The sequence below is a fragment of the Apium graveolens genome, chromosome 8, assembly GCF_009905375.1.
Source record: "Apium graveolens cultivar Ventura chromosome 8, ASM990537v1, whole genome shotgun sequence".
Taxonomy (NCBI): Eukaryota; Viridiplantae; Streptophyta; class Magnoliopsida; order Apiales; family Apiaceae; genus Apium; species Apium graveolens.
The window spans coordinates 24,355,300-24,382,943 of record NC_133654.1 but is presented as its reverse complement, the minus strand read 5'-3'; the positions used below and the strand labels follow the sequence as shown (position 1 = coordinate 24,382,943).

General features: G+C 37.4%; 3 protein-coding genes and 1 long non-coding RNA gene across 4 annotated transcripts; 1 reads left to right on the top strand and 3 right to left on the bottom strand.

Moving 5' to 3' along the window:
- The first annotated feature begins 7,603 nt into the window (after positions 1-7,603).
- On the top strand, positions 7,604-9,002 carry LOC141677047 (uncharacterized). Its single transcript, XM_074482783.1, has 4 exons — positions 7,604-7,734; positions 7,843-7,965; positions 8,096-8,257; positions 8,487-9,002. Exons 1-4 carry the CDS (start codon positions 7,628-7,630, stop codon positions 8,914-8,916), a joined length of 822 nt encoding a protein of 273 aa, XP_074338884.1. The 5' UTR covers positions 7,604-7,627; the 3' UTR covers positions 8,917-9,002.
- Positions 9,003-9,130: 128 nt separating this feature from the next.
- Positions 9,131-10,029, bottom strand: LOC141677048 (CASP-like protein PIMP1). The gene is made up of 2 exons (XM_074482784.1): positions 9,639-10,029; positions 9,131-9,533 (listed from the first exon to the last, which is right to left on the bottom strand). Exons 1-2 carry the CDS (start codon positions 9,942-9,944, stop codon positions 9,330-9,332), a joined length of 510 nt encoding a protein of 169 aa, XP_074338885.1. The 5' UTR covers positions 9,945-10,029; the 3' UTR covers positions 9,131-9,329.
- Positions 10,030-18,192: 8,163 nt separating this feature from the next.
- Positions 18,193-18,843, bottom strand: LOC141679411 (dof zinc finger protein DOF3.6-like). The gene has a single exon (XM_074485912.1). It carries the CDS (start codon positions 18,841-18,843, stop codon positions 18,193-18,195), a length of 651 nt encoding a protein of 216 aa, XP_074342013.1.
- Positions 18,844-23,496: 4,653 nt separating this feature from the next.
- LOC141676702 (uncharacterized) lies at positions 23,497-26,811 on the bottom strand. The gene is made up of 2 exons (XR_012557115.1): positions 26,443-26,811; positions 23,497-23,827 (listed from the first exon to the last, which is right to left on the bottom strand). It is a non-coding gene; the product is annotated as an uncharacterized LOC141676702 (long non-coding RNA).
- Positions 26,812-27,644: the final 833 nt, after the last annotated feature.

Sequence of the window (27,644 nt, the reverse complement as noted above, 5' to 3'; positions counted from 1 at the left end):
CTAAGCGAATAGTGGTTGCTTTCATTTTTTTTTTTGGTTCTAACCCGGGTATGAGAAGGTACCCGGGTTGTTTTTTGCTTCCATAACTGGTAATTTAAAAGTAATAACTTTCTAAGAAAGGAAATTTCTTTTCATTGATTTGCAAATTTTTTCATACAAAATATAGGATCATAGATTGGTTGCTTGCCATAGGCTACAAGTTCTGGTTGCTTTTGGTTGCTTTTTCTACTGGTAAAACTTTCTAAGCCTGAGTCCATGCCATGTATTTGGTACTTCAGACTCATCCATGTTCATGAGCTTGTATGTCCCTGGCCTTAGAACTTCCTTGACTTTGTATGGGCCTTCCCACTTTGGCATTAGCTTTCCAGTGTTGGTGGGGTCTGAAGCTTCCGTGTCTCGAAGTACCAGGTCTCCAACTTGAAAGTTTTTGACCCGGGACTTCTTGCTGAAGTGCTCTCTTATTTTCTGCTTATATTTTTCCATTCTTGCCACTGCCTGATCTCAGACTTCATCAATTAGCTCAATATTCGTTCTGAGCCCCTCCTCATTTGCTATCTCATCAAAGTTGATTGCTCGATGGGAGGGGGATCCTACTTCAATTGGTAGCATGGTTTCAGTTCCATAAGCCAGCTTGAAGGGGGTTTCTCCTGTGCTTGTTCTGGGGCTTGTTCTGTATGCCCAGAGTACATTAGGCAATTCTTCTGGCCATTTGGTTTTGCTTTCCCTGAGTCTCTTCTCTTTCCCCTGAGAAGTATTCGATTAGTTACCTCAACTTGGCCATTTCCTTGAGGGTAGGCTATAGATGACTTCTTGTGTCGGATGCCCCTTTCTTGAAGGTAGGATTCAAATTCTGAACCGACGAACTGTGGACCATTATCTGAGACAAGTACTCTCGGGATCCCAAACCTCATCAATATGTTGTCCATGAACTTGATGCAGTCTTGTTGGTTTATTGTTCTCATTGCCTTTGCCTCTACCCACTTTGTCATATAGTCAATTGAGACTAGTAAGTATCTGAGGTCTCCTCTGGCTCTGGGAAAGGGTCCCATGATATCAATTCCCCATAATGCAAATGGGATTGGTGACAAGACTGAGGAGGGTAGTACTGGGCTCATCCGTGTCACATTGCTGAAGAGTTGGCATTCCTTGCATTTTTTCACAAAGTCTATTGAATCCTGATGGATAGTAGGCCAGTAGTACCCCTTCCTTATGATTTTATGAGCTAGTGCTTTTGCGGACATGTGGTCCCCGCAGATTCGTTCGTGAACTTCCATGAGGCAGTACTGTGCGTCTCCTGGGGCTATGCACTTGGGGATTGGGGAGGAGAAGGTTCGGCGATAGAGTATTCCCTCTTCCATGAAGAATTTTGAAGCTTTTGCCTTTAACCTTTGTGCCTTCCCTTTATCCTCTGGGAGCTCTCTCTTCTCCAAGTAGTTAATGAATGGGGTCATCCAATTTGGACTGTTGTCTATTTCCATGACTTCCTCAGAATCTGTGCTTGGTTTCTGCAATTCTTCGAAGTAGACGGAACAATCCAGGTCTGATGAATTTTGAACAAGCTTAGATAGTGTATCGGCTTCTGAATTTTCCTCTCTGCAGATTTGGATGACTTGTGTCCTTGGTATCAAGGCGAGGTAGCTTTGGACCAGAGCCTGATACTTGGCTAGAACTGGATCCTTGGCTATGTACTCGCCGGTTGTTTGCTTTACGACGATCTGGGAGTCGCTGTAGATTTTGAGATTCCGGATCCTGAGTGTTCTTGCTAGCTTCAACCCTGCAATCAAGGCCTCGTACTCTGCTTGGATGTTTGTTGCTGAGAATGCAAAGGAGATCGCAGTTTGGATTGTGAACCCTTCTGGGCTCTTTAGGATGAGCCCGGCTCCCGATCTTTCATTGGTTGAAGAGCCATCAACTTTAAGAGCCCAGACTTCTGTTTCTTGATCTGTGCTTCTCTCAGGGACAATGCACATGGGCACGGGCTCTTCTTTTGGGAAATTGCATTCTATGATGAAATCAGCTAGAGCCTGGGCTTTGATTGCTGTTCTAGGAATGAAACTTAGGTTGAACTGACTTAGCTCAACTGCCCAATTTACCAACCTCCCTGAGACATCTGGCTTGTTTATTATCTTTCTTAATGGTTGATTTGTTACAACTCATATCTCCCTTCCCTGGAAGTAGTGTCTGAGTTTCCTGGATGCTGTGACTAAGGAAAAAGCAAACTTTTCTAGCACTTGGCTCACATAATAAACTGGTTGCTGTTTGCCATTCTCTTCCCTGATCAAGGCTGCTCCAACTGTCAGGGCCCCTGCTGATAGGTAAAGGGATAGGGGCTCCCCGGGTTAAGCTTTTGTTAACACAGGGGGTTGAGAAAGGTACCTTTTGATTTCTTCAAATGCGCTTTGGCATTCCGGGCTCCAATTAACTTCTCTCTTGTTGGTTGCCCCTTTTAACAGGTCAAAGAAGGGTAGGCATCTTTCAGCTAGGTTGGAGATGAATCTTCTTAGTGCAGCCAGTGACCCTGCTAGCTTCTGCACATCTTTTTGCGTTCTGGGGGCCTTCATCTCTTGGATTGCCTTTATCTTTTCTGGGTTGGCTTCAATTCCTCGGTTGCTTATCATGAATCCAAGAAATTTTCCTGCCCCTACTCCGAATGTGCATTTTTCTGGATTTAGCCTGAGTGAGTACTTTCTCAGGTTGTCGAAGCATTCTCTCAAGTCTCCTATGTGCCCGGGGATGCTTGTGGACTTTGCAATCATGTCATCGACATATGATTCCAGGTTCCTTCCAATCTGGTCCTTGAAGATTTTGTTCATTGCCCTTTGATATGTTGTTCCCGCATTAGTCAATCCGAACGGCAGCATTACATAGGCATAGACCGCCCTGTGGGTGATGAAGGCTGTCTTTAGAATGTCTCTGGGATTCATCTTGATCTGGTTGTACCCCGAGTAGGCGTCCATGAAACTTAGCATCACATGCCCAGAGGTTGCATCGATCAATTGATCAATATTTGGCAAGGGGTAGGGGCCTTTGGGGCATGCACTGTTCAAGTCTGTGTAATCGATACACATTCTCCACTTTCCATTTGGTTTTTTAACCATCACTACATTTGCCAGCCATTCTGGGTACTTGACTTCGCATATTATTCCAGCTTTCAGTAGTTTCTCAATTTCTTCATCGATTGCTTTCTGCCTCTCCGGGGTGAAATTTCTTCTCTTTTGTTTGACTGGCTTCCTCTCTGGGTTGACGTCCAAGCTATGCATTGCTATGGATTCATCCAACCCGGGCATTTCTTTTGGGGTCCAAGCGAATATATCAGAGTACCCTTGGAGTAGTGACACCAGGTCTTTTTTGAAATTAGCCTCGAGCCCGGATCCTATCTTTATCTTTTTTGAAGGATCGCTTGTACTGATCAGAATTGTTTCTGTTTCAATAGCGGCCTCTATCTTGGATTGATCCGTATCTGATACCATCTTTTGGATCCGAGCCTCTGTGTTCTTTTTCATATAAATCTGAGCCTGGGCTGTCATCTCTTTATTGTTTCTTTCTTCAGTAATTTCTGGGTTGGTTGCTTGCACAGTAGGGTTGGTTTGGTCAATGCCTAGGCCCAATTCAATCTCTTCTGTGACTTGGTTGCTTTTTTGCTCTTCTGAGTCTTGTTTGGTTGCTTTTGGATCTGAGAGGGTCTCTATGACCTGAACTTCTTTTCTCCCATCATCCCTTGATTGTTGGCGATGTTTCTTGATACTTTACTGTTTCCGGAGCACGACAGCCTTTCTCTTGTTGTCTTGATGGGTCTCAGCCATTACTAGAGTCTGGCTATAACATCTTTCAGCTACCTCATAGTCTCCCTTGATTACTCCTACCCCGGTTGGGGTTGGGAACTTGATTTTCAAATGTGATATAGAGGTTATTGCTTGGATCCTGGTCAAGGCTGAGCGGCCGATTATGCCGTTGTAAGATGAGGGAGTATTGATCACGTAGAACTTAATCACATGGGTAACTTGGTTTGGGGCCGATCCAAATATCACTGGCAAGTACAAAGTTCCTTGGATCGGGACCAAGTTGTTCCCGAACCCATACAGAGGGTCCTCTTGGCATTCATTGGAGCGTACGCTCCCAAGCTTCATCCTGTCCACAGTATGCTTGAAGAGTATGTTTACTGAGGATCCATTATCGATCAACATCCTTCTTACTTCGTTGTCAAAGATATCAAGTGTTACAACCAAGGCTTCATTGTGATTTGGGTTGACTCCTTCATAATCCTTGCTGCTGAATGAGATCATCATCTCCGGGTAGGCTTGGATTGAGAATACTTTATCTCCTGAGCCCGGGGTCCTATGGGGAGAGTGTGAGCCTCCCAGGACCACGTTTACCACATTTTTACCTTTTCTTTGCCTTTCTTCTCTCTGATTTTTCTCCCTTGAGATGTATTGATTCAGGTTGCCTTTCTTGACTTGATCTTCAATGAAGTATTTTAGAGAGAGACAATTCTCAGTCTTGTGTCCATGGATTTCATGATAGTCGCACTGCCTGTTGTAAGGCCTGCTCTCTGGGGGAGTCTGCATTGGCTTTGGAGGATAGTAGAATGGCTTTCCCTTGATCTCCTTCAGTATCTCTTCCCGGGTCCTGTTTAGTTGTGTCCACTCTGGCTCTTGCCTAGGCTCCCTTGCCTGCCTAGGTGGACCGGGATCACTTTTGGACTCTGTTTTGGGACCCAATCTTTGGAATATTGGGGTGTTTTGTACGACATTTGTTTGCTGGGTTTGGTTGCTTTATTTGAACTTTTTCTCCTGATGGTAACCCCCTTTCGGTCGGTCATCAGAAGATTTGTTCCTGTTCCCTCCATTCCGAGTCATTCTCATCGCCTGGAGAACATCTGTTTCTTTTATGAACCGGGCTGCCATGGAATAAGCCGCGGCCAGGCTTTGGGGCTCTTTGTTTATCAACTCCACAATATACCTCTCGTTGTGTTCTGGATCCAGGTTTCTTCGAAATATGCTTAGAGCCTCCCTTTCATCGAGATTCGAGACTTTGTTGATGGCTTCCTGGAACCTCCGCATATAGGCTGAGAGTGCTTCGTTATCATATTGGCGGATTGTCTCTAGGTGGCACATGTGCATTTCATGTGTTTTATTGGCTCTGAATCTTCTAAGGAAGGCTCCTCTAAATTCTTTCCAGGAGTGGATGCTTCTTGACGGGATTCTGCTGAACCATCTTTGAGCCCCCCTTTGAGGGTCGAGGCGAAGAATCTGGATTTCGTCAAGTCATTGTAATAGTATATCTGAGCTATCTGTTCAAAGTAGTTGAGGTGCTCTTCCGGATCCCCAAGTCCGTCGAAAGAGTCAAAGTTGTAATGTTTGAGATTTTTCTGTCGAGGGATGGCTTCTAGGGAGTGACTGAAGGGCGTTAAGGTCTCCCCGACTTCCACCCCGGATTCTTTCTCCATTTTTCTCTGAAACTCGTAAATCATGTCCTTGAGATCTTTCTGACCCTCCTCTTCGTCATCAGAAATAAGTTTGGGGGTAGGGTCCCTCCGAGTTCTTTTGCCTCTTGCTTTAGCTAGGAGCCTCTCCTCCTCCAGTTGCATTCTTTTCTGAATTTTTTGCCCTAGCTTTTCTTCTTCTTCCTTTCTTATCTTTTCTCTGATTTGTTCTAGCTTTTTCTTTCTGGTTGCTTCTGTCTCCTTCTTGCTAGGCTCCTTTTGATTCTTCTTTGCCTTGGCCCCAATTCGGTCGAAGACAGATCTCCTGGATTGCTGAGAGTCTCCGGACTCTTCTTGCTCATCATCTTGCTCAAATTCCATCTGAGCCCGGGCTTGTTCATCTCTGTAGAGCCTGATAGCTTCAGCAAGTTCATGGCTTGTTAAGTTAGCCATATGCTCCTCTGCAACTGGAACATTGGTGTACTTGTACTGATTTAGCTCTATGACATTTCTAGCATCCCTGATTGGAGTATGCTGTGTCAGTGGTTGCTCCTGGAAGGTCTCCCTGTCTCCCCCAGGTTCTTGAACTTGAGAGGGGTCTTGATCCTGAATGTGGGTACTGGCGGAGGGCCTACTAGCTGTACTTTTTCCTGCTCTTGCCATTATCATAATTGTACAAACAACTGACCAAGATTTGAGGCTACAAATGTGGATCTGAGATTGCTTTTTTGAATGTCACAAAAATTTTCCAGAATAACAACAAGCAAATTTTCTGGGTTTTGCTAGCAATAATACCAAACAAGAACAGCAGGCTCTTGAACACAAAAGAAAATATGCAAGCTAAAACAGTTCTGGGTTTTAAATCACCAAGACTATTAAACCCCAGGCTTCGAGATTACCAAGATTATCAAACCCTAAACAACTAAAACTTAACAAACAAGAGCGGGCTCACACAAACACGGCCTAAAGCAAGAAGCTCATACAAACGTGGCTAAAATGAAAACTCATATTCAAGAAAGGGTTTGGTTGTTTATGTTCTTACAGGTTTGAAAGTGGACTCTCTCAAGAGTTTACTGATGAAGATGAATCCAGGGGCACCGAGACCCAAGGATGGAGCCCCCTCCTTCTAGCGCCAAATGATAACTCCGGTGAGCGGGCGGCTCCGTCCGACGGCGTTCCTGGACATTCTATGCGTGGATGGGGTGTAGCTGCTGGTTGGGCACCTGCAAAACAACATCGGAAGGGGGGTTTGGCTCCCACGGCGCCTCCGGTGTGAGAATAAGAACAGGCTTTGGAGAAGATGAAGGGATATATGTTTATGCAATTTAGAGGCTGCTGTGTATGTGTGTTTATATGTGGTGGCTGCTGTGTATTTTTGAGTGTATGAGAGAGTGTGTGAGTGTAAGAGTAAAAATATTTTCCAACCCCTAAACCCTTCAGCCTTGGGGGTATATATAGCCCCAAGGTAGGGTTTATGGGTAGTTACCTCTAAATCTGGGCCGTTGGATCTTGGGAGCGGAGGACGCCTGGCTTGGGCAGATTGCTTACACGTGTCCAGGGGAGGACCACCTCCAGAGTGTCCTAACGGCCCCTGACACGCGTCGTACTTGTCTGGTGTGCTGGTTGTTGATAGCTGTCATAGTCACGTGCCCACGTACCTTTACTTGGCGGGTTGTGGGATGTGCATGTGCTTGTTGGGACCTCCCTAACTGTGATTTTGGCCCCGATCCGGATCCGGGTATGCAGGCGGATCCGGATCCGGGAGGTAGGATAGACCCGGGCCTGGGCTCCTATACTTGATTGGCCTGGGGGAGGGGAGTCTTAGCCAGTCGGTTGAGCATACCTCCCTTTAGTCCAGGTCGACGCCTATCCGGGTATCTTGTACCCTATCAATGTTCACATCAAAATTTTGTGGGGCGGGGCCTAAGCACGATTATGGTTAGATAAAATTCAAAAACCATATCCAACCTCCAAAAGTTTAAACTTTAATTTTCTACCTCATTACTTATGCAAATCCACTTAGAGAATGTAGTAGGTGAAATTAGTTAAAGGTAATGGAGCAGTTGAACATACATTATCTAAAGTTTATATATTAATCATCCAAATTACGTGCATGCATTCTTACCAAATCATAAGCTAGTACGTTCTTGCTTCTTATATTATTCTTGTTATCCCTCAAAACTTTTACAATAATTCAGTTCAGCAATGGATAGTCCTTCCTTCCATGAATTCAAAAGAAAAACTAGTTTCTTCTTAAAAGAACATATCAAGACCGCTAGGCTCGCCTTCACCGACGTTACACCTGCAGAAATGTAAGTCAATTTCTTTCTTAAGTACCGATTATAAAGCTATCATTATCATCGCACATTACAGATTTCTATTTTTTAACACATGAACATGTTACTTGATTACTTCTGAAGACTGACGGAAGAAGCTACGGATGGAGATTCAATTACCGTGGATAGTCGAACTCTCGGATTTATATCAAGTGCAGCGTTTGAAGTTGATGATTACGGGAGAATTGTGGACATTCTGCATAATAGGTTCTTTTATGTGCACAGCACAATAAATATTGAATTAGATTAGTTTACCTGGTTCCTAATTTTTTAGCTAGAGAAAGTAATAATTTTAACATAGATTTGAGGTGTCAATTGATATTTTTTCTGCTACCAGGCTGTGGAAGTACGATAAGAAGCGGTGGCAGTGTTCATATAAGGCTCTTATCTTGCTGGAGAGACTTCTCACACACGGTCCAAAAAGAGTTGCAGAAGATTTTCAGTATGATAAAGACATCATTTGGGAGATGGGAAGCCTCAAATATGTTGACGAGAAAGGGTTAGCATTTTTAGTGGCTAGTTTTGTTAATCATGTCAAAAAATGTTAAATTTCGTAGTTGATCCTTAACATTGTATCGTAGTGAATTCCTACTCTGCGTCGCTAACAAGATGTTGAGGATAGAGACATAATAGAGCCATGTGTGCGTGTGCGCGTCTAGTAATAATTGGTCTTTATTGAGAAGCCATCAAAGCCTTGTAGTAAATAGTAATACTAATTTGTGATGCAGGTTCAACTGGGGACTTAGTGTCCGAAACAAATCCGAGAGAGTATTAAAGCTGCTTGAAGATGAGTCATATTTAAAAGAACAGAGGGAAAAAGCTCGAAAGATAACAACTGTGATAAAAGGCTCAGGAAGTTTTTGCCAGCGTTCTTCTCCCGGTGATCCATACTCTAAAGAAAACTCCACTTTTGCCTCATATGTAAGATGCAATTCACATTACAGTACTTCTCAAAACAAGGAGGATGACTCAGACGAAGGACATTTTCTCGAAGAAAGAATACAAAATTCACGAGAACTTTCCAAAGGTTACAGATTCATGCCGGAGATTTCAAGAGGAATGACATATTCTGAATTGAGTTCTCGGCATGGATACAAAGTGGATCACTCATTCTGCGAGGACCTACAACATCAGATTAGAGAATCCTTAATTTCCTAGAGAGATGATATTTTTTAAAAAGGCTCAGTAATATTGCGACCTTACACACTCTTATGGAGATGGATTACATTATCATATTTACTTGGGGATTTCTCATAGTAAACAATAGAACAAACTACAATTAATTGCTAAGCTTGCGTGTAGCCATTATTTAACTAGGAAATTAGTTAGAAATTCTTGCTCCTTGACAACAGAAAATAGATATATCAGAATCTACAAACAAGCTTGGCCTAATCATTTCTTCAATTGAAAATATATTACACCAAAATGAATACATCTTGAATACTGCTAGAACGAATATATTTTAGACGTACGGTACAACAATTGCAAATGACATCATATACAAAAATTTATCACATTCAAATCTAAATACACCAATAAATTAAGACAGAACATAATAAGAAAATAGAAATTTACGCTCTCTTAGGGAGCGACAAAGATGAGAAAATAGAAGAAACAGCCGTGAAGAGAACTGCAATGAGAAGCATGCTAGAAACAGCATAACCCTTGTTGAAAAACTTGTCGAAGCTTGAAGTTACATCCCCAAATTGATCTTTCAAGTCTACTGTCACCCCGAACCCTGCACCGGTACCAGTTGCCAGCAACAGCGATATAAACTGCACATTCGCCAAATTTAGTCAATTACGCAATCACAAGTTCTAATTTAGTTGATATTTTGTGATGAAAATTTGAATTTTTACATGTGAATTATGTAAGAATACCTTGTCACCGTAGAAGTCGAACAAAAGGAAGCTACTGCCACCAATGCGGTTTTCTCTAGTTGCTTCGTAGATTGTGAATGCAGTTTGCAGAAGAGTGTAGGCAATACCGATTACAATAGTGGCAAGCATGTACCGATAAGCTTTAACATCCTGGAACCGGAGCTTAAATTCATTGAAATTAATGAAAACGGAAGCGGTGTTGGTGGTGAGGATGATGAGCGAGATGAGCAAGCAAATGAACGTAAGCACTCTCACTACTAGTTTTATTAGCGGTGCTACGACGGGTGTTGGTGGTGGTGGTGCCATGATGACCTTACTTGTATACTCTCTTGTTTGAGCTTGTTTAAGTACAAATTATCTGTATTTCTTGTTTTGTGATTTGTAGCATTATTAAGTTAATTATATAGGGGTTTATACATAAGAACTGAAAGTGCTAGCTAGGTCAACGTTTGACATTGAGCTAATGGATTTACATGTACCGGGTATCTTCCAGCTTGGAGGGTTTACTTTGAATGTTTAGGCTTCCGGTCAACTGTTTATTAAGTTGTAGTACATAGAATTAACTTAGAGGCTCGTTGACCTAAAACAACTAAGTGGCTAATCTGATTATTGGAGAATAAATGAACAAAAATGAATTGAACTTAATTATTAAGACTGATATATCTGTATTCTAGTTAGCTTACAATTTTTCTACAAAAAAATTAATTGAACTAAGCAAGCTTCAAAATTAACACTCGGCTTATAATAATCTATAGATTCTCGTTAACATATGTGTTGCAGTAAGATTCAATTCTGGATCATTCGAAATCATTTACATGAATATTGCTCACCCCATTTCTCAAAAATGTTTCCAAAAGTCCAACAAATTCAGTCTGACAAAAAATTAAGCAATTAATTATCCGTTAAAATTGAGTTCAGACTTTAAAATTTCATAAACCGCGGATTCTTAGAAAACTGATTGGACCAGCGTACAAGTTGGTAGTTAATTAGCTTACTGAAGAAAAGAAATGCGGAGTTAAGAATGCACGTCTTTTGCTTAACAGGTCGGCCTTTGTTTTACACTGTAATTCCCATGGTAAAGGACCTCTTGTACGAGAGAATATATAGTTTGACTAATGATGTAGTTGTAGCTTAAAGTTTTACAACTTGCATGGTAGTAGTAGCAAATAGAAATTTCCCCTTCAGCTAACAGCCTAAAATCGGATCACTGTCGCATTATGTCAAATTGATTGAGTAATGTCCATTTCCAGAAATACAGAAGGACTATGGGAAATACGCAAGGGGTTGCCAAAAGATACATGTCTAGCTACTCTCCTGGTTCTCATCATAATCAAACGCGTTACGCATGTTTAATGGTTAGTGACATACATAAACATTCATACACCACTCTACTTAATCACTTAGCTGGATAAGCTTTGCCGGTATATCTTAACGAACGATTTTTCATTGAACTTAAAACGATTTAGGTCAAACCTAAGTTGTTTCATGAACGATATATATAAACTTAAACATAATTTTAAATTTCGTTTCATACCAGAGCTGAACTTGCTTATAAATAATTTCGCTTTACTCATGAACATACTCTAAGCATGTTCTTGTAGAAAATTTAACATTACTTTTTATTAATAAGTTATATTATTTTATTTTTGATAAACACGGAACTCCCCATAATTGAAAACTTTTTAAGACCCTGGGAGGATATATGTATATACTTATTGAGAGATGTTCACATGACCATCACGTGCTCAATCGTTTTCTCTTTACTAATATTCATAATTTCCTGATTATTAGATTGCAGCCTTATTACTTTTGTACCCTTCGTATATTGAGGTGGCAATTTGTTATTTCCTTTTGTCTATAATGAACCCTACAAATAGCCTTAAAGCTGTCATGATAAGACAGACTAGAATGTTATCATTATTCACAAAATCAGCTTCTTCTAGACTCTCTTCAATGGCTGCATATTGAGTCAATATTATTGTAGTATAATTACTCTTTATGGTATCAGAGCCAACCATTGTAAAGACGAGTCAAGAAGATCATTCTGTCCAGTTCTCGGTATAAACACTAAACCCATTTGTTCTTTCTTTCTGTGTTCTTATCTCTTTGTCTTGCCTTCTTCACCTTGTTGATGTGATGGCTGGAAACAGAATAATGTTACATGATTTAGTAAATCCGTTGTACTTACACCCGTCTGATGGAGCAACATCTATTCAGGTTGAAAAGCTCCAGGGTACTCTGATTACAGAGCTTGGAAAAAGGCTATGGAAATAAACCTAACTTCTAAAAAAAATTGGATTTTGTCACAGGTTGAGTAGCAAGGCCATCAGATCCAGTGCAAGCTGAGCTTTGGGACACTTGAAATAATATGGTAATTGCTTGGCTTACTCATAATGTATCTCCTTCTATTATGAAATCTGTAATGTTTATGACCACTACGTCTGCTATATGGTCCAATCTTGAAACTCGTTTTCAGTTGACAAATGGGTCTAGAAATACAAAATAAATAGGGATGTCTATGATTTAAAGCAAAGAACCCTGTCTGTAAATGAATACTATACTACTATGTGTGCCCTATGGGAGGAATTAGAAACCCTGAATACGTTGCCTACTGTCGTTACTCCCAGTAAGGATGTTACAGCCCTGTTGAATGCTATTTCTTCTCAAAAAGAGGAAGGCAAGTTGTTTCAATTTTTAAATGATCTTAATGAGGTTTACAACCCACAACGTAGCCATTTACTATTAATGTCTCCACTACCCTCTGTTGAAACAACATCTGCAGCCTTACAGCAAGAAGAAGCTCAAAGGGAGCTCTTGCAGTTAAACAAATTGAACAATGAGTCTGTGGCTATGTTTACAAAGATCAATGTTATTAAGTATGATAAGCTTGTGATATGCTCTGTGTGTGGTGGTAGAGGTCACAAGAATGATAAGTGTTGGAATGTGGTAGGTTACCCTAAGTGGCATGCTAAACATGGTCAAGGTAGTAGTAACAATGGTGTGAGAGTCAAGCCTCAGTTTAAAACCAATAGATGGTCTTCAGGTCATAAGCCAGGGGTGTCAAAACTGGCTGCCACAGCTCAATGTCATAACACACAAACCAAGATGTAGTGTCAGCCTTCTCACCACAACAAATAGCCCAGCTTGCTCAACTGTTACCACAATTAACCTTGCAACAAAGGGGGTCAGACAGATGAGGAGTTAGAGCCACCATTCTCTGGCATGATGTCTTGTCAGTTGGTTAAAGGGCCTGTTGATTCTTGGATTATAGACTCTGGGGCCACGGACCATATGACCCCATACTATGAACATTTAACCAACCCAGTATCCCTTGCCCAACCTACTCAAATTAACCTCCCCACAGGTACAACTGCCAAGATTTCTCACCAAGGCACTGTTACGCTGAACACTGACTTGACATTACATAAAGTCCTTTGTGTGCCATCATTTCAGCATAAGCTCTTGTCAGTAAGAAAGTTGATTGTTGATTGCAATTATCAAGTACAATTCTATAGCACATATTGCTTGATAATTGACAATGATACCAAAGAAGTTATGGGAGTGGGAAAAGCACATCAAGGTCTTTATTTCCTGATTGACCATGTCTCTGGAAATGTCACAGAAGATTGGTTGAAACCTGTCTCACCAACATGCTACCAGTCAAATGCTTCAAGTACACATGACCTTGTTGTTGACAATGTGACTGAGTTTGATAAATGGCATCTGCGATTGGGCCATTCCTCTACAGCAAAGTTGAAATCAATTCCCTGTGTGAAGCTGTTTGTGCACCAGCCAGTGAAAATTTGTGTCACATGCCCAATGTCGAAATTTACCAAGCTTCCCACTCCGTTGAGCAACTCTCATGCGTCACCATCCTTTGAGCTTGTCCACATCGACATAAGGGGCCCTTATAAGGTATGCACAAGAGGTAAATTTAAATATTTCTTGACTATTGTAGATGATCACACTCGACCTACGTGGGTCTATTTGTTACAATTTAAGTCTGATACACTTTCCACATTTGAAATATTCCGTAAATATGTCAAAATGCAGTTCAATGGTGATATTAAAGTGCTCAGGTCTGATAACGTCCTTGAATTCGATGATTTCTCTTGTAAACAATTCTTCTAGAAACACGGAATTGATTATCAGACTTCATGTGTTAGACGTCCACAACAGAATGCTCATGTAGAACGCAAGCATCGCTATATTATGAAAGTGGCTCGTTCCTTGCGCTTTCAAGCTGCTCTGCCATACAATACTGGGGTGAATCCGTGATGACAACAGTCTATATCATTAACAAATTGCCCACACCAGTGCTGGGCAACAAGACTCCATATGAGTGCTTGTTCAACGAGCCTCCAAACTACAATGAAATGAAGATATTCGGTTGTCTCGCATTTGCTTACAGCCCTGTTAAGCCCGGTGATAAATTTGCAGCTCGTGGGGTACCCTGTGTCTTTATGGGTTACCCTTCTAAGCAAAAGGGCTACAGGCTTCTGAATCTACTCACTATGCAAATCTTTATCTCTCGTGATATCCTATTCCATGAATCGGTGTTTCCCTTTAAGTCAATTTCACAAAGCTCGTATCTACACCCTATACCTCAGGAAAATTCAACCACTCCTAATACTCTAGCATATGAAAATCTCTTTCCTTTTACTGAAACCACTGTGCTTGATGTTCAGTCATATCAACACAGTCCCCTATCCTGCTCTACTTATCACACAGTTGAAATATCTGTAAACCCACATATTCAACCCCTGAGACGCTCTACCAGATCGCATGTTGTACCTACATGGCACAAAGATTACCTAACCAATGTACCCATCACACCACATATCAACATTGTAGCCACTGCCTCTATCCTCCCCAACTTTAGCTGCTTTCTTTCCACTCTCACCCAAAACAGTGACCCGGTATTCTTTAAAGAGGCAGTAAAGTATGCAAAATGGGTCCAAGCTATGAATGTTGAACTTGAAGCCGTGGAACTAAACAACACTTGGGTTATAACCCCTCTCCCACCTGGTCAACACACCATAGGTTCAAAATGGCTCTATAAAACAAAGTTCAATCCAGATGGCTCTGTCTTGAAACATAAAGCTCGCCTTGTCATCTTGGGTTGCAAGCAACAGTATGGGCTTGACTACCATGAAACCTTCTCTCCCGTGGCTAAAATGAGTATTGTTCGCACCTTGCTTTCAGTGGCATCTATGAACGAGTGGCATGCCATTCAAATGGGCGTGACCAACGCGTTTCTCTATGGAGATCTAGCAGAAACAGTGTATATGACTATGCCTCAAGGCTACACACACCTGGGTTGCAGAATTTAGCAAAATCAAGAACACAAACCATCTGATAAATCTATTCCCATGATGGTATGCAGGCTTCAAAAATCTCTGTATGGGCTCCGTCAATCTCCAAGACTCTGGTTTACTAAGTTCTCTACAACCATCCAACGGGCTTCATTCAATCCAAAGCAGATTATAGCCTATTCAGCCTTCATTTCATGTCTACTATAACCATTATCTTGGTTTATGTCGATGACCTCTTACTATGTGGCAATAGTGAATCTTCCCTCGATGGAGTCAAAGGGTTGTTGTCTAAAGCCTTCAACATGAAAGATCTCGGCTTAGTTTCTTAATTCTTAGGCATAGAGGTCCATATGTCTGTGGATGGCTTTTTTCTTTCTCAAAGAAAGTATACATCTGACATTCTACAAGAATTTGGAATGCTTAAAGCCAAACCTTTTCTCTTGCCTATGGATATTAAGCTTAAATTGACTGCTGAAATGGGTGACTTGCTTCCAAATCCATCGACTTACCAGAGGTTGATAGGTAAACTATTCTACCTCACTATAAGACGCCCATATATTGCTTTTTCAGTTCAAATCCTAACTCAATACATGCAACATCCCACCTCTGTTCATATGCAAAATGCTAAGCGTCTGCTTCGATATCTGTCTGGGACAATCACTCAAGGCATTTTACTTACTTCTTCTTCTGCTACTCGCCTAACGGCATACTGTGATAGTGACTGGGCTGGGTGTGTCACTATAACAAAATCAACCTCCGACTTTTGTATCTTTCTATGAAACTCACCAATTTCGTGGAAAATAAAGAAATAAACTGTGGTGGCCCGGTCATTCGCAGAAGCTGAGTACTGCGCCATGGCACTCACAACATGTGAAGTAACATGGTTGTCTTCTCTTTTAAAGGATGTCGGCTTATAGAACTTGCCCCCAACTATTTTGAAATGCAACAATCAAGCTGCCCTCTCAATCGCTACGAATCTAGTGATGCATGAAAGAACTAAACACTTCAATATAGATTGTCACTATGTACGTGATCAACTCAAAAATGGCAGCATCATCACTGAACATGTCTCTTCAGTTGACCAGGTAGCTGACATAATGACAAAGGTTCTTCATGTGAAACTTCACGTGTCCCATGCCAACAAGCTGGGAGATTCATCTGCTTCTCACTCGCCAGCTTGAGGAGGAGTATTGAGAGATGTCCAGATGACCATCAAGTACTCAATCATTTTCTCTTTAATAATATTCATAATGCCTTGATTATTAGATTGCAACATTATTACTTTTGTACCCCTCATATGTTGAGCCGGCAGTTTGTTATTTTCTTTTGTCTGTAACGAATCCTACAAATAGCCTAAGAGCTGTCATAATAAGGCAAACTGGAATGTTATCATTATTCACAAAATCAACATCTTCTAGGCTCTCTTCAATGGCTGCATATTGAGTTAATATTATTGTAGTATAATTACTCTTTAATACTCATACAACATTTAAGGATGAATTGTAAGTGTATAATTAAAGTGGCCGACAAAGATCATTAATATTATGCATCTAGTCAGGTTGCCATGTCATACTGTACAAAAATTCTGTATTAATTTTTGTCGATGTAGCATTACTCTTTTCGGTAAGGAGTAGTCCAAACTAAGTTTGTAACTTTGAGTGATTTTCGTGGATGAGTACTGATCGTGAAATAAATTTTAGCTGTACAAGTACCAAGAAAAGTTGGAAACACTGCTAGTTGTATGTTCAAAGAAAAAACAAAAGGATGGAAAAGTGAAACATACATATAAATACTATGTACTCATCGAAAGGGTAATGGTATGGGTGGAGCTGAAGAAGAACATGCAACACAAATAAAAGCACCGAGGTCGTACATGTATGGAGTAGCTAATTATTTATGGTCTTATCGTTTATATCTAATTTATCCAATATTGTGACAACAATATTACTACTAGTCGTGTAACTCGTAAGTGTTTCTGTCTATAAATATATCTGTGTATCTCAATAATTTACTTTACATTTGGCACATTTGTGCATATAAAGAAACATTGAGTGCGTGCGTCCTGGTTATTGCAGAAGCATTTGCCGACCCCCCTACAAACTTTATGTACAGATTCTGTAACTAAATAATTCCAATCTTTATTAGTACTAGCTTTAATTTGAGAAAAAAAAAGATTTAGTGGTAATCAAAAGCATGGATAGACCTCATCACCACTCCCTTTTAAAGCCTATATGCTCGAATCTTACTACTCAACATTGGGAATTGAACTGTTGAAGAAAGGGGGTTATAAATTTCAAAAATAGAGTTTTGGGCATGGGCGACAAGTTCAAAATTAAATATATCAGTACGTTTTTATATACGCGATCCAGCAACAGCAAGTACTCCCATATATTTGGTTGGACAAACATGCATGGGGACTGACTTGTAGTAACTATAACACACTTGATTCACTGGTCAGTGGTCACTGCGTACAGCCTACATGTATGCGGCAATGAAACATTTGGATGAGCCTAATTACTGATATCTCATGGAAGAGTCTCTTGAGTATTACACTAATACGCATTGCATTACCAATTACAGTTCATCAAATTACTTAGTACTATATAAAGATAGATGGATGATCATTTTATAAAAGAATTTCATGCTCTCTGACAAGTGATTGTTGCAACCATATATTTTGCTATAATTTTCGGTACATAGGTTTAACACTAAAAGTTTTTATGTAAGCAAGGGGGGCACATTATCTCCACGCAAAGATTTGATGCATGCGGGTTTTCACTTGTCCACAAAAGAATATAGCGGATAAATGATTACCAACAAGCGCTTGGCATGGATCAGCTCCCGTGAGTGAAAACAAGAAAACATATATATAATAAGCTTGTCTCACTTGAAAACTAACAAAATAATCTTTTCGTTTACTAAAAATCGGCAATACATATGGAAAATGGAAAGAATTTTTTTTAAAAAAAATCAATCCATCATCATACAACTTCCTTAGGGTTTTCAGTACATGTTCATTCACTCCATATTTTCTTCCACCAGTACTCTGACATACAAATTCTCAAAAGGAGTATTCATAAGATGGCTGAATTATATTTTCAAGATACGTCAAATTAATTGAACTATACATGTTCCATGCATAATCGAATATTAAATAGGGTTTTAAGGAAAACGCGATATGTAGCATTGAAGAATAATTAAAATTAAAAATCACAATAGATGATGACCTGTAGAAGGATTTAAAGCATTTGGTTCATTCCATGCACTGACAGAGCTGCAATACTCTTGATGTTCGTTCCCCGAATATCCGAAAAGTTCTTTGGCAAACTTACTAATCCTTGATCTTCCTCAAATTTAATTAACTCGATTTGAGACAGGCCACAAGATTCCAATGTCTTAAAGCCATATTGACTGGCAGCTTCCCCTAAACCTTCATTTCGTAATTGAAAGGTTCCTCCTGATTCCAGTCCATCCGCAACGGGAAATTTAGATGGATCAGTAAACTCGCCAGTTGTAGTAGTCGGATACTGAATTCCCCGAGAAGACAAGCTATTATTATCCTCAAGTACTCCAAGATTAGTAGTGAAATTTATCGAGGGAAACAAAGGAAAGTGTGGTAAAATTAAAGGGGCCGCATGACCTAAAATATTATTAGTGGTACAGCTACTAGAAAAAACTCCACTTGTTGAGCTATTACCAGTAATCGGAGACTTTGATCTAATTCTTTTACTTTTCTTGTTCCTCCGAAAACCCCCACCTACAGGAACATTTCTCAGTGCACCGCCTCTAGTCCAATACCGATGACAAGCCTTGCAAAAGTGCCTTGGCTGTGAGAGACTATAGTTGTTTAGTAGCAAAATTTCGTGTTTATGGATGCACAGCACGGGCATTTATAAGCTGTTTCTTGCTGTGGAGGCTTTGTTGACCTAGGTCTCTCTGACATCAAATTAGACTCCATTGAGTGGCCTTGAAACGGAGCCATAGGTGGTAGTGTGAAGTGGTGCTGATTCCCATCATCATTGTTATTATCTGATACTAATCCTACTGGTGGCTATAAATTTATAAAGGAAGCAAATAAATCAAATGTATTGCATCTTTCAACACTGCAAGAAAGTTAAGGTATTTTCGACCAATTAAATTCGATTTCGGCTAAAAAATTTCAAGAAGTATATGTAATAAGGTAATTATGATAGAGTGTAGGAAAAACTTACTTGGTGTTGCCAATAGGGAGGATCAAGTACTTGAAAGACCGGAACAGATGAGAAAACCATAGTGCTTTGATCTTTATATTTCTTAACTTTTGATAAAGTAATTTGGGGTGGTTATGGTGGAGAATCACGTCACTAAAAGAAAGGTGCAGAGAGGAAGAAATTTAGAAATGGAGGATGAAAAGACAAAGGAAGGCTATTTATTTATTTCCTTCTTGATGTGGCTAGCTAGCCCACTCCTACTTTTATCGATATATTATTCGGGTTTTGTCGGAAATTATATCAGTTTATACCAAAATTTGTAATTGTCATGCAGGTAATGTCGTGTAATAAGAAATAGATTATTTTCGATCATTATGAACCTGATCATAAAAAGTAAGATTATTTTAAGATGTTAATTAATTACTTTAAGTTTTAGTGCTTAGTTTCATTCTAAGGGCTCTCAAAAAAATTGTTCCGATTAAATAAAATCGATCGACATTTGATGAACACACAAAATCAGTCTAAGTACGAGGTGCCCGTTTGGGAAATCTTAAAATAAGTAACTTACGACTTAAAATTAATAAGTGACTTTTAAGTGATAAGTAGATGAACAATTATTAGTGTTTGGTTAATTTTACTTATAGGTCTGATTTTTTTTATTTAAATGAACTAAAATAAATAATTTTTAAATAAAATTATCTTAATTCATGAATTTTAAATTAGATTAATATTTAAAAACATATTTTTGTAAAAGTAAAGTTAATAAAAAGGAGAAAAATCAAAATAAGTTGAGAAAAAGTATATCGTTGCTAACATTCAGCTTATCAACTTATAAGTTGAGTCGACAAACAGTTATTGATAAGTTATTATGAACTTATAAGTTATAAGTTGACTTATAAGTGGGAAACAAACAGGCCCGATGTAAAATTCATCAGCTACATATTTTGTTGGTTACGGAATAAGGCAACGTCGTTTTCAGTACATAATTCAAGTTACAACATTATGAGGCTCTGAAAGATTTCTGGTGACAAAAGTGGCTTGAAAAACATGCGCATACCCGACGAGACCCTCAAGACATGACACACGCACATGCATAAATATGCAATGCAAGGCTCCACACCACTATTAGAGAAAGTCCAATGGTGAGCTAAAAATAAGTGTAGCTATTGCTATATTATAGCACCAAAAAATGATTTTTGGTGCTAAAATAATATCACATCTCCAATGGTTGGTGCTATATCTTGTGCCAAATTTAACCAACTCTCAACTACCCTATTATTTTAAACATAAATTCAACCACCTACATTCAATATATTTACTAGTATACTCTTTATTATTTGTCTTTCACTCGGCATATCATATTGAATCTATCTTTTAGAAAAATAAAATATGAGCAGCTTAAAGAAAAGGATAAGAGAGGTGATTTTGATGGAGATTCTTCAGATGAAGATGAAAAGGCCATGATCCAAATGATGTTGATTATCAACTGTCAAAAACTACAGACAAGTAATCACCAATAAGGAGGCCATGCTGGTTCTACAACTGGAAGAACTTTCATCCAGTGTGATCGAGTAGCTGCCAATGAAAGAATAATACGAGATTATTTCTGCACAAATTCTGTTTTCAATGATAAAATGTTTCAACAGCGATTCCGGATGGCAAAACCACTCTTCGAGAGGATTTTAAGTGAGTTGCAGTAACATGATAATTATTTTGTCCAAAAATGTGATGCTACTGGTGCAATTAGTTTATCAGGCATTCAAAAAATGACTGCATCGCTAAGGATGCTTGCATACGGGACACCTGCTGATAGCATTGACGAGTATGTTAGAATCGGAAAAAGTACTGCTATTGAATCCCTTAAGAAGTTTTGTAGAGGGGTTGTGGAGATTTTCAGCTCGGAATACTTGAGAACTCCAAACACAACAGATATTGCAAGGCTCTTGCGTGTGGTTCCACTTAGATTTAAACTTTCAACACTTTTTAAACACCACGGAACTTGTTACAACATTTTTGGATAATATGCCAACAAGATCTGATGCTTATTTCGGACCGACTCTCGTCATTTGTTTTCGCTTTATATTCATGTAGAATTCTGCTCCAGAATTGACTCCTTGGCTGCGAGCTACCAACAATTAGATCTTCAGTGATGCTCAAATAAGATTTGTATATTGCTTCATCTTGTTCCGACATGAATGATTTTCCTCTTGCAGAAGACTGAGAGGACATTGTTGGTGTTTTGGTTCTAGCTGATCAGTCTTGCATATATATATTTATAGAGGTGTTTATCAAATAGTCTACAAAATAATTTGTTGGACGTTGAATGCAATAGCAAAGGTGGGTGTGAGGCATAAATGTGGATGGTTGGTGTTCTGATAAAATTAAATGTATGTTTTTAATTTTCTGGTAAAGCTGCATCGTTTTAAATTTTTGTAATAAACATATCATGTTTTTAATTTTGTGTAAAAAATCATTAATATACTGTAAAGAAAACTGGATGATGAATGAATATATATGTACTTGAATAGGCTGAGATATAAATCTATTTTTTATTCATTTCCCTCCACTTTTTTACTTTTTGATGAGGTGGCAATTATAGCTATTGCTATAGTTTGTGCTAAATATAGCACCAACTATAGCAATATGCTATTTTAGCACCAAGTTTAGCACATCATTGGAGTTGAATTTTTTTGATTTCGAGCTATAATATAGATATAGCACAAGATATAGCTCACCATTGGACTTCCTCTTATGTTCTTTTGGTTCTTGTTTTCAAAGCACTTTAGCTAACGGAAGAAGCTACATTGAAAACTAATCCAAAGGTGTTGATCCCAAATGTTATTATTTGGGGATAATAGTCCTAATGTCGTTTTGTAAAAAAATGATTTCACATGTCAGTCCAAAACAGAAATAAGCTAAACCTAGTATCAGGTTTGTTTTAAGGCCATAAGGGGATTCCATGTTTGATTTTAAAGTTAAACGTATATATATTCCCATTTTTTTAATTATTTAATTTTTTTTACCCAAAATGCTAAATAATATTATGTTCTTAAACTTAAAATTTTATTCGAAGGTGTGTTTTATTCATATTCTATTTATCTATAAATAATTTAATATTTTTAAAACTCAAATTAAAAATTAATAAATTCTAAAATATTAAAAAAGATTAATAGTTAGAGTTTGGTTCCTAGGGTTTAGGGCCTAATTAGGGTTTAGGCTTTAGGGTTTATGGCCCTTTAAACTCTAAATTGGTGTATCTTTTATTAATTTATTTTTATTATTTCTGAAACGTAAATGGGTATTAATAAACTCTAAAATGTTAAAAATTGTTAAATTAGATTGTTTTTATTCAATTTTTTAGTATTTCAAAAATCCAAAAAGGGGATTATTGAAACATAAAAAATTAAAATTTATTGAATTAGGGCCCACTCTTGAATTTAAAATTTTATTTAAAATTTAATATTTTTGAAACCCAATAAAAAGTATTAAAATTTAAAATATTAATAAAAATTAATAAAAATATTTTTTTAAGTTGTGTTTTATTGTTAAAAACGTAATATCAAGTGTGGTTTATGGGGCTCAAAGCGTGACTTTAAGTTATGTAATTAATTAAAAAAGAAAAAAAAAGGAAAAATGTCAACCAAAATTGCGTTTTGATTGTTTAAAAAAAGGTGAATTGAGAAGTTGGCTTGAAGTGATATTAGAGGCCATAATTTCAGAAAGTAATATTGAGAGTCAATTATTTCAAAATAATAACATTTGATGCTTTTTTCATATTTAAATGGAGACATGTTTGTGACAAAATATCTGTCATAGAAGGCAAAATTTCATATAAGAAGAAGGGACGGGATATTATTGATCTCAATTCAATCTCATATTCCGCATAAACAAATACTCCTAAATATATTGAATCCGGTTACTTCAAGATGAATTATCCACATCTCGTATCCAGTTCGGAAGCCTTTTGTTTCAATATGGATTATCGATATCTCATATTCTACTTAACTATATTTCATGCAAGAAAATTGATATGTCACGTTTCTACACCATATTTCGCATTAATTTCATAAATAATTTTTAAAGAGCATAGTATCATATTAAGTCTTTCTTCTATTTAAGGTGTTAGAGCACTTAATATAAAATCAGAATTTAGCTTAGGAAGTGATCTCGAATTTGAATCCTCTATCCTTATTTGAAGAGGATAAAATCCTGTTGATGAGGACTTCCAAATAAAAATATTTGAGATTGAGTAGAGCCAACCCTGAGGATTCATTGGCCTAGTGCGAAAAAAATTGGACCCTTCTATCAATAATTGCTAGTATAAACATAAAGCTAAAATTCACCCCAACTCAATAAAACATAACAAAGTAGTTCATGATATTTTAAACACAAAAGAGTGGCAAGAATACATTACAAAATTAAAGTTCCACATCTTTAAACCATGTTTGTCCTGGTAGATTTCAAATTCTGAAACTTATAAGAAATGCGGTGGGACACATTAACTCTCATCTGAATTGAGCTCTTATTGCATTTTTAGAAGCAAAATCATTGATTATATGCTTCACATCAACATTTTTCAGCATATTCTTCTCAATTCTCAAAATCGCTAATCCATTCAACATGTCCACAGTCATACTTGTCCAAAAATACGACTTGATTAATTTTAACTTCGAAAACCACCGTTCTGCATATGCCACGGTAATAGGTATAGTTAGTAAAACTCTATAAGCAACTAAAATATTCGGAAAAGTGTCCATCTTTTTCATAAATTCCAAGACTTCAATAGAATTTCATGGTATTTCAGATTTATATGCTACACTTGGAAGCATCTCCCGTAAGATCTGTAGTTCTGAAAGCAACTCTTTTTACAACAATATCATATTCCTCACCATGAGTTAAAGATTTTTCAAGTTCAAAAAACAATCTTTTATTCCATTATCATCCAAAGAAATCAATCGAGATGCGTCGAATAAAAATCCAAATATATACTCAAAAAGTTCTATTTGTTTAAATCTTACCTTAAGTTGAGAAAGTGGCATATCCACTAGAACACGAAAATAATCAGTTCAATAATTTTCTAAAGTAGATTGCTGCTCCCTTTCAGTGTCAGGATTGTCATCAAACTGTCTGTTTCTTTTAATTCTACGCTTTATCAGAAAAACAGGTTCAATATTTATTTTATTAGCAAGCTCTTTCGCATAAATCATAGATGCTGTAAATCCATTTTACATATATTTCTCAAAAAAATCCAATCCTTTTAAACTTGCAATGGCAACATCAAGACGCATATCTTCAAATTATAAATTTTTGCTGACCAAATTGATTATATATAGACTATCATGCCAAGTAACCAAATTCAGTATAAACTCAAAACTTGAAAATTCATTTAAGGCTAATTTTTCAGCATCCCAACATATGTTCGGATCATCAGAAACTTCCGCTAAAGATCTTAAAGTCAAGTCATCGACGTATTCAAGCAATATATTTCATCTCTTAGTGAAATCAACAAACACATTATATAAAGCTTGGCATGCTCCAAAAAAAGATTTACCTTTCACACAAGAGTTTGCCATATCAGAACCAGTATCGTACCCTTGTCCCCTCACATCATTAATATTCAAATCAAGGGATTGAAGAGCAATTTCTAATTCACCAAACAGACCCAATCCTGAAGTATTTTCCACATTCAAAAACTCTAAAAAATACCCATCTTTTACTACAGGGAAACTCACAACATCAACACATCTAATCACCAAAGTCGTTTGTTTCATACGGCTAGCATCAGGAGTGCAATCAAGAATTACAAAAAAATATTTAGCCTCTTTGATTTTCTTTATAATTGCACTTTTTACACTCGATGCTAACATAACTGTCAAATCATTTTGTACCTTATGATTAAGATAATGATAATGAATATCCTTATTTGGAATGAGTCTAAAATTATGTTTTATTGTTTGATCAAACTCGCCAATTGACTCAAGAAAACCCATAAAATTATCATTTGAATCTTCAAATATTTTTTCATTTTCCCCAAAATGACAGATTATTCATTGCAAGGCATCTAACAACGACAATTATTCTGATCATAACCTGCTTCCAATGTCCAGTAACTTTTTTAATTTTCTCTTAACAATGGTTTGATTTGTTTTCAATCTAACTTGGAGTTCTTTCTATACTCTAATCTTGGTAAGATGTTCAAGACTAACTTCGTGTTACTTAAGCTTTTCACCTAAATGTACCCAATCATCTAGTCCAACACTTGCTAAATTGCTTTTTGCACGAGCCTTTTTTTATCACTTTACAACAAAAACAAAATACTTTATCCAATTTTTTGGAGTAAACCAACCATTTTCTATCAGCAAGTTCTCCATTTCTTAATTTATGATCAAAATAATACGCTGAAAACCCCTACTACATTTGTCCTTAGGATATGTAACAATACTTTCTCTTATAGGTCCATTTTCAACAAGAAAATCCCTCATTTTACTATCTAATCCATCACACACTCTAGGATCATAAATATTCAAGTACAAAGAATCAAACTTTTTAGGATTAGTTTCTTCTCTACTTTCATTAGCCACTTTTTTATTTTCAATAGCCACATTTTCGGTCACATCAGTTTCTTGTTCAGTTAAATTAACTTCTTGTTCAGTAGCATCGTTCTCACGCTCTTCGTTAACTACATCCTCCTCTTATGTATAATTATCTAAAATTTCATCCGCCTCTTTTCCTACGACATCAGACCCTTCTATAGCAACATCAGGTTGTTTGGAATTCTTCCAAAGTTTTTGAAGAGATCCTTTTAATGGTTTTATTTTTTCTTCCTCCTCTTTTTTCTTTTTCTTTTGTCATTACTAGATTGATACTTTTTAGTAAACATATATCCGACTAAAACAACAGGCAATAACGAAGAGGTATGGAACAAAAAAAATAAAAGATGGACCATCATCAAGTAGTGAATTAGTTTCGGAATCTTTGGTTTCAAATTAATCTGGTGAATCCAATACACCCCACGTCCAACCTTGAATTTTTTTTTATAAAATATTATGTAAGTAACTTAGTGGCATACCAACAAATGTTGTGCAATTCACATAGGGTAAACAATTACAAGTTAGAAACTTAAACTTACAATCCTAATCTTAAAAATGAATGGCTATGATATAAAATGAAATCAATACAAACCAGTATCCTTAATTTCTTAACAAGCCACAATTGGGAATTTGGGGTTAGAAAATAAGAAAACAACCAAGAAGAAATTACCACAAGACTAAATAGAAGGGTGAAAAAGATTAAAATTACCTTTGATTCTCTGAAAAGTGAAGTTCTAAATTGAAAGATAGGTTTGGGGTAGATTGATTAGTTTATTTTAAGTATGATGTGTAAGGGAATTTGATAGACAAAATAGAACCAATGATCTCTGCGACTCTTCCTCTCTCTTCTGTGAAATAATTGATGACCCTGCTACTTCATTTTTGGAGTAAAAGAAAGAAGAAGAAAGGCCCAAATCATATGGATATGAACATATAGTAATACATATACGGGGAAAAAAAATATTTGGGCCCCCGGGAATCAATGGGCCCAGTGCAGGAGGACTGGTAGCACTGGTTCAAGGCCGACACTGTGTATAAAAGAAGCTAGTAGATGCATGAATTTGCTAATGCTAAACCCCCTATTCTTCCTATATATGATGCTAAGCCCAAGATTATAAGAAATAAGGGGGACTACTAATAAGATATTTTTTTCTTTTTCAACAAATGATTCTCCACCGACTATCTACAGGCAAATTGAGCTAATTTTTTTTCTTTTTTTGATATTCAACCATAATCGATCCAGGATAATCTATTTTTATAACATACAATATTGTTGTGAATGTCTGCACTATTTCGTGATATGATATGCCGTAATATATAAATGTTTGTTGTAGATTGAATCTGATATCGAATATTCATATCGTCGCCAATTTTCACAATATCAGTTGCAAACACTCTCTTTATGTAGAATGTAAAATTTATTCTTCAATTAAATAATTTCAGCTGGAGTCTGGACTGATTTATTTTAATTGATTATGGCTAGATTCGGTTAGAAGTATTGTTGATTTTATTTGATCTATTAGTTTATCATGTCCGGATGTTAACTTATAAATTACTAAATTAGCATAATAACCTGTGCGAGATAAGTGTCATTTTCTAATTTTTTTTTGCACCAGCAATTATAACATTCTTGATTGTTTACTTATTAATAAAAATTTTGTGCATCAATCTCATATATATCAAATACAATTGAATTATTTAATAATGTGTATAATTTTCGTGCAAGACATTAATAACATACACAACATTTCTAATATATATCTTATTAAACAAATTGTATGTTTTCTTATTTGTACCGCGTAATTTGTATTTATTTAATAAATACAAGTAGGGTAGTCATTGTACATTTAAAATAGATTTAAACTAATTCATAGAATTCTGTCAGTCTGTTCACAAAAAGTAAACTAAAAA

Bases quoted from the DNA above. Each gene is read 5' to 3' on its own strand.
- LOC141677048 (XM_074482784.1), bottom strand. From the start codon at position 9,944: ATGGCACCACCACCACCAACACCCGTCGTAGCACCGCTAATAAAACTA. The intron at 9,534-9,638 runs GTATTCTTACAT...GCGAATGTGCAG, and splicing joins TCGACTTCTACGGTGACAAG to TTTATATCGCTGTTGCTGGC.
- LOC141679411 (XM_074485912.1), bottom strand. From the start codon at position 18,843: ATGCCCGTGCTGTGCATCCATAAACACGAAATTTTGCTACTAAACAAC.
- LOC141677047 (XM_074482783.1), top strand. From the start codon at position 7,628: ATGGATAGTCCTTCCTTCCATGAATTCAAAAGAAAAACTAGTTTCTTC. The intron at 7,735-7,842 runs GTAAGTCAATTT...TTACTTCTGAAG, and splicing joins GACGTTACACCTGCAGAAAT to ACTGACGGAAGAAGCTACGG. The intron at 7,966-8,095 runs GTTCTTTTATGT...TTCTGCTACCAG, and splicing joins GTGGACATTCTGCATAATAG to GCTGTGGAAGTACGATAAGA.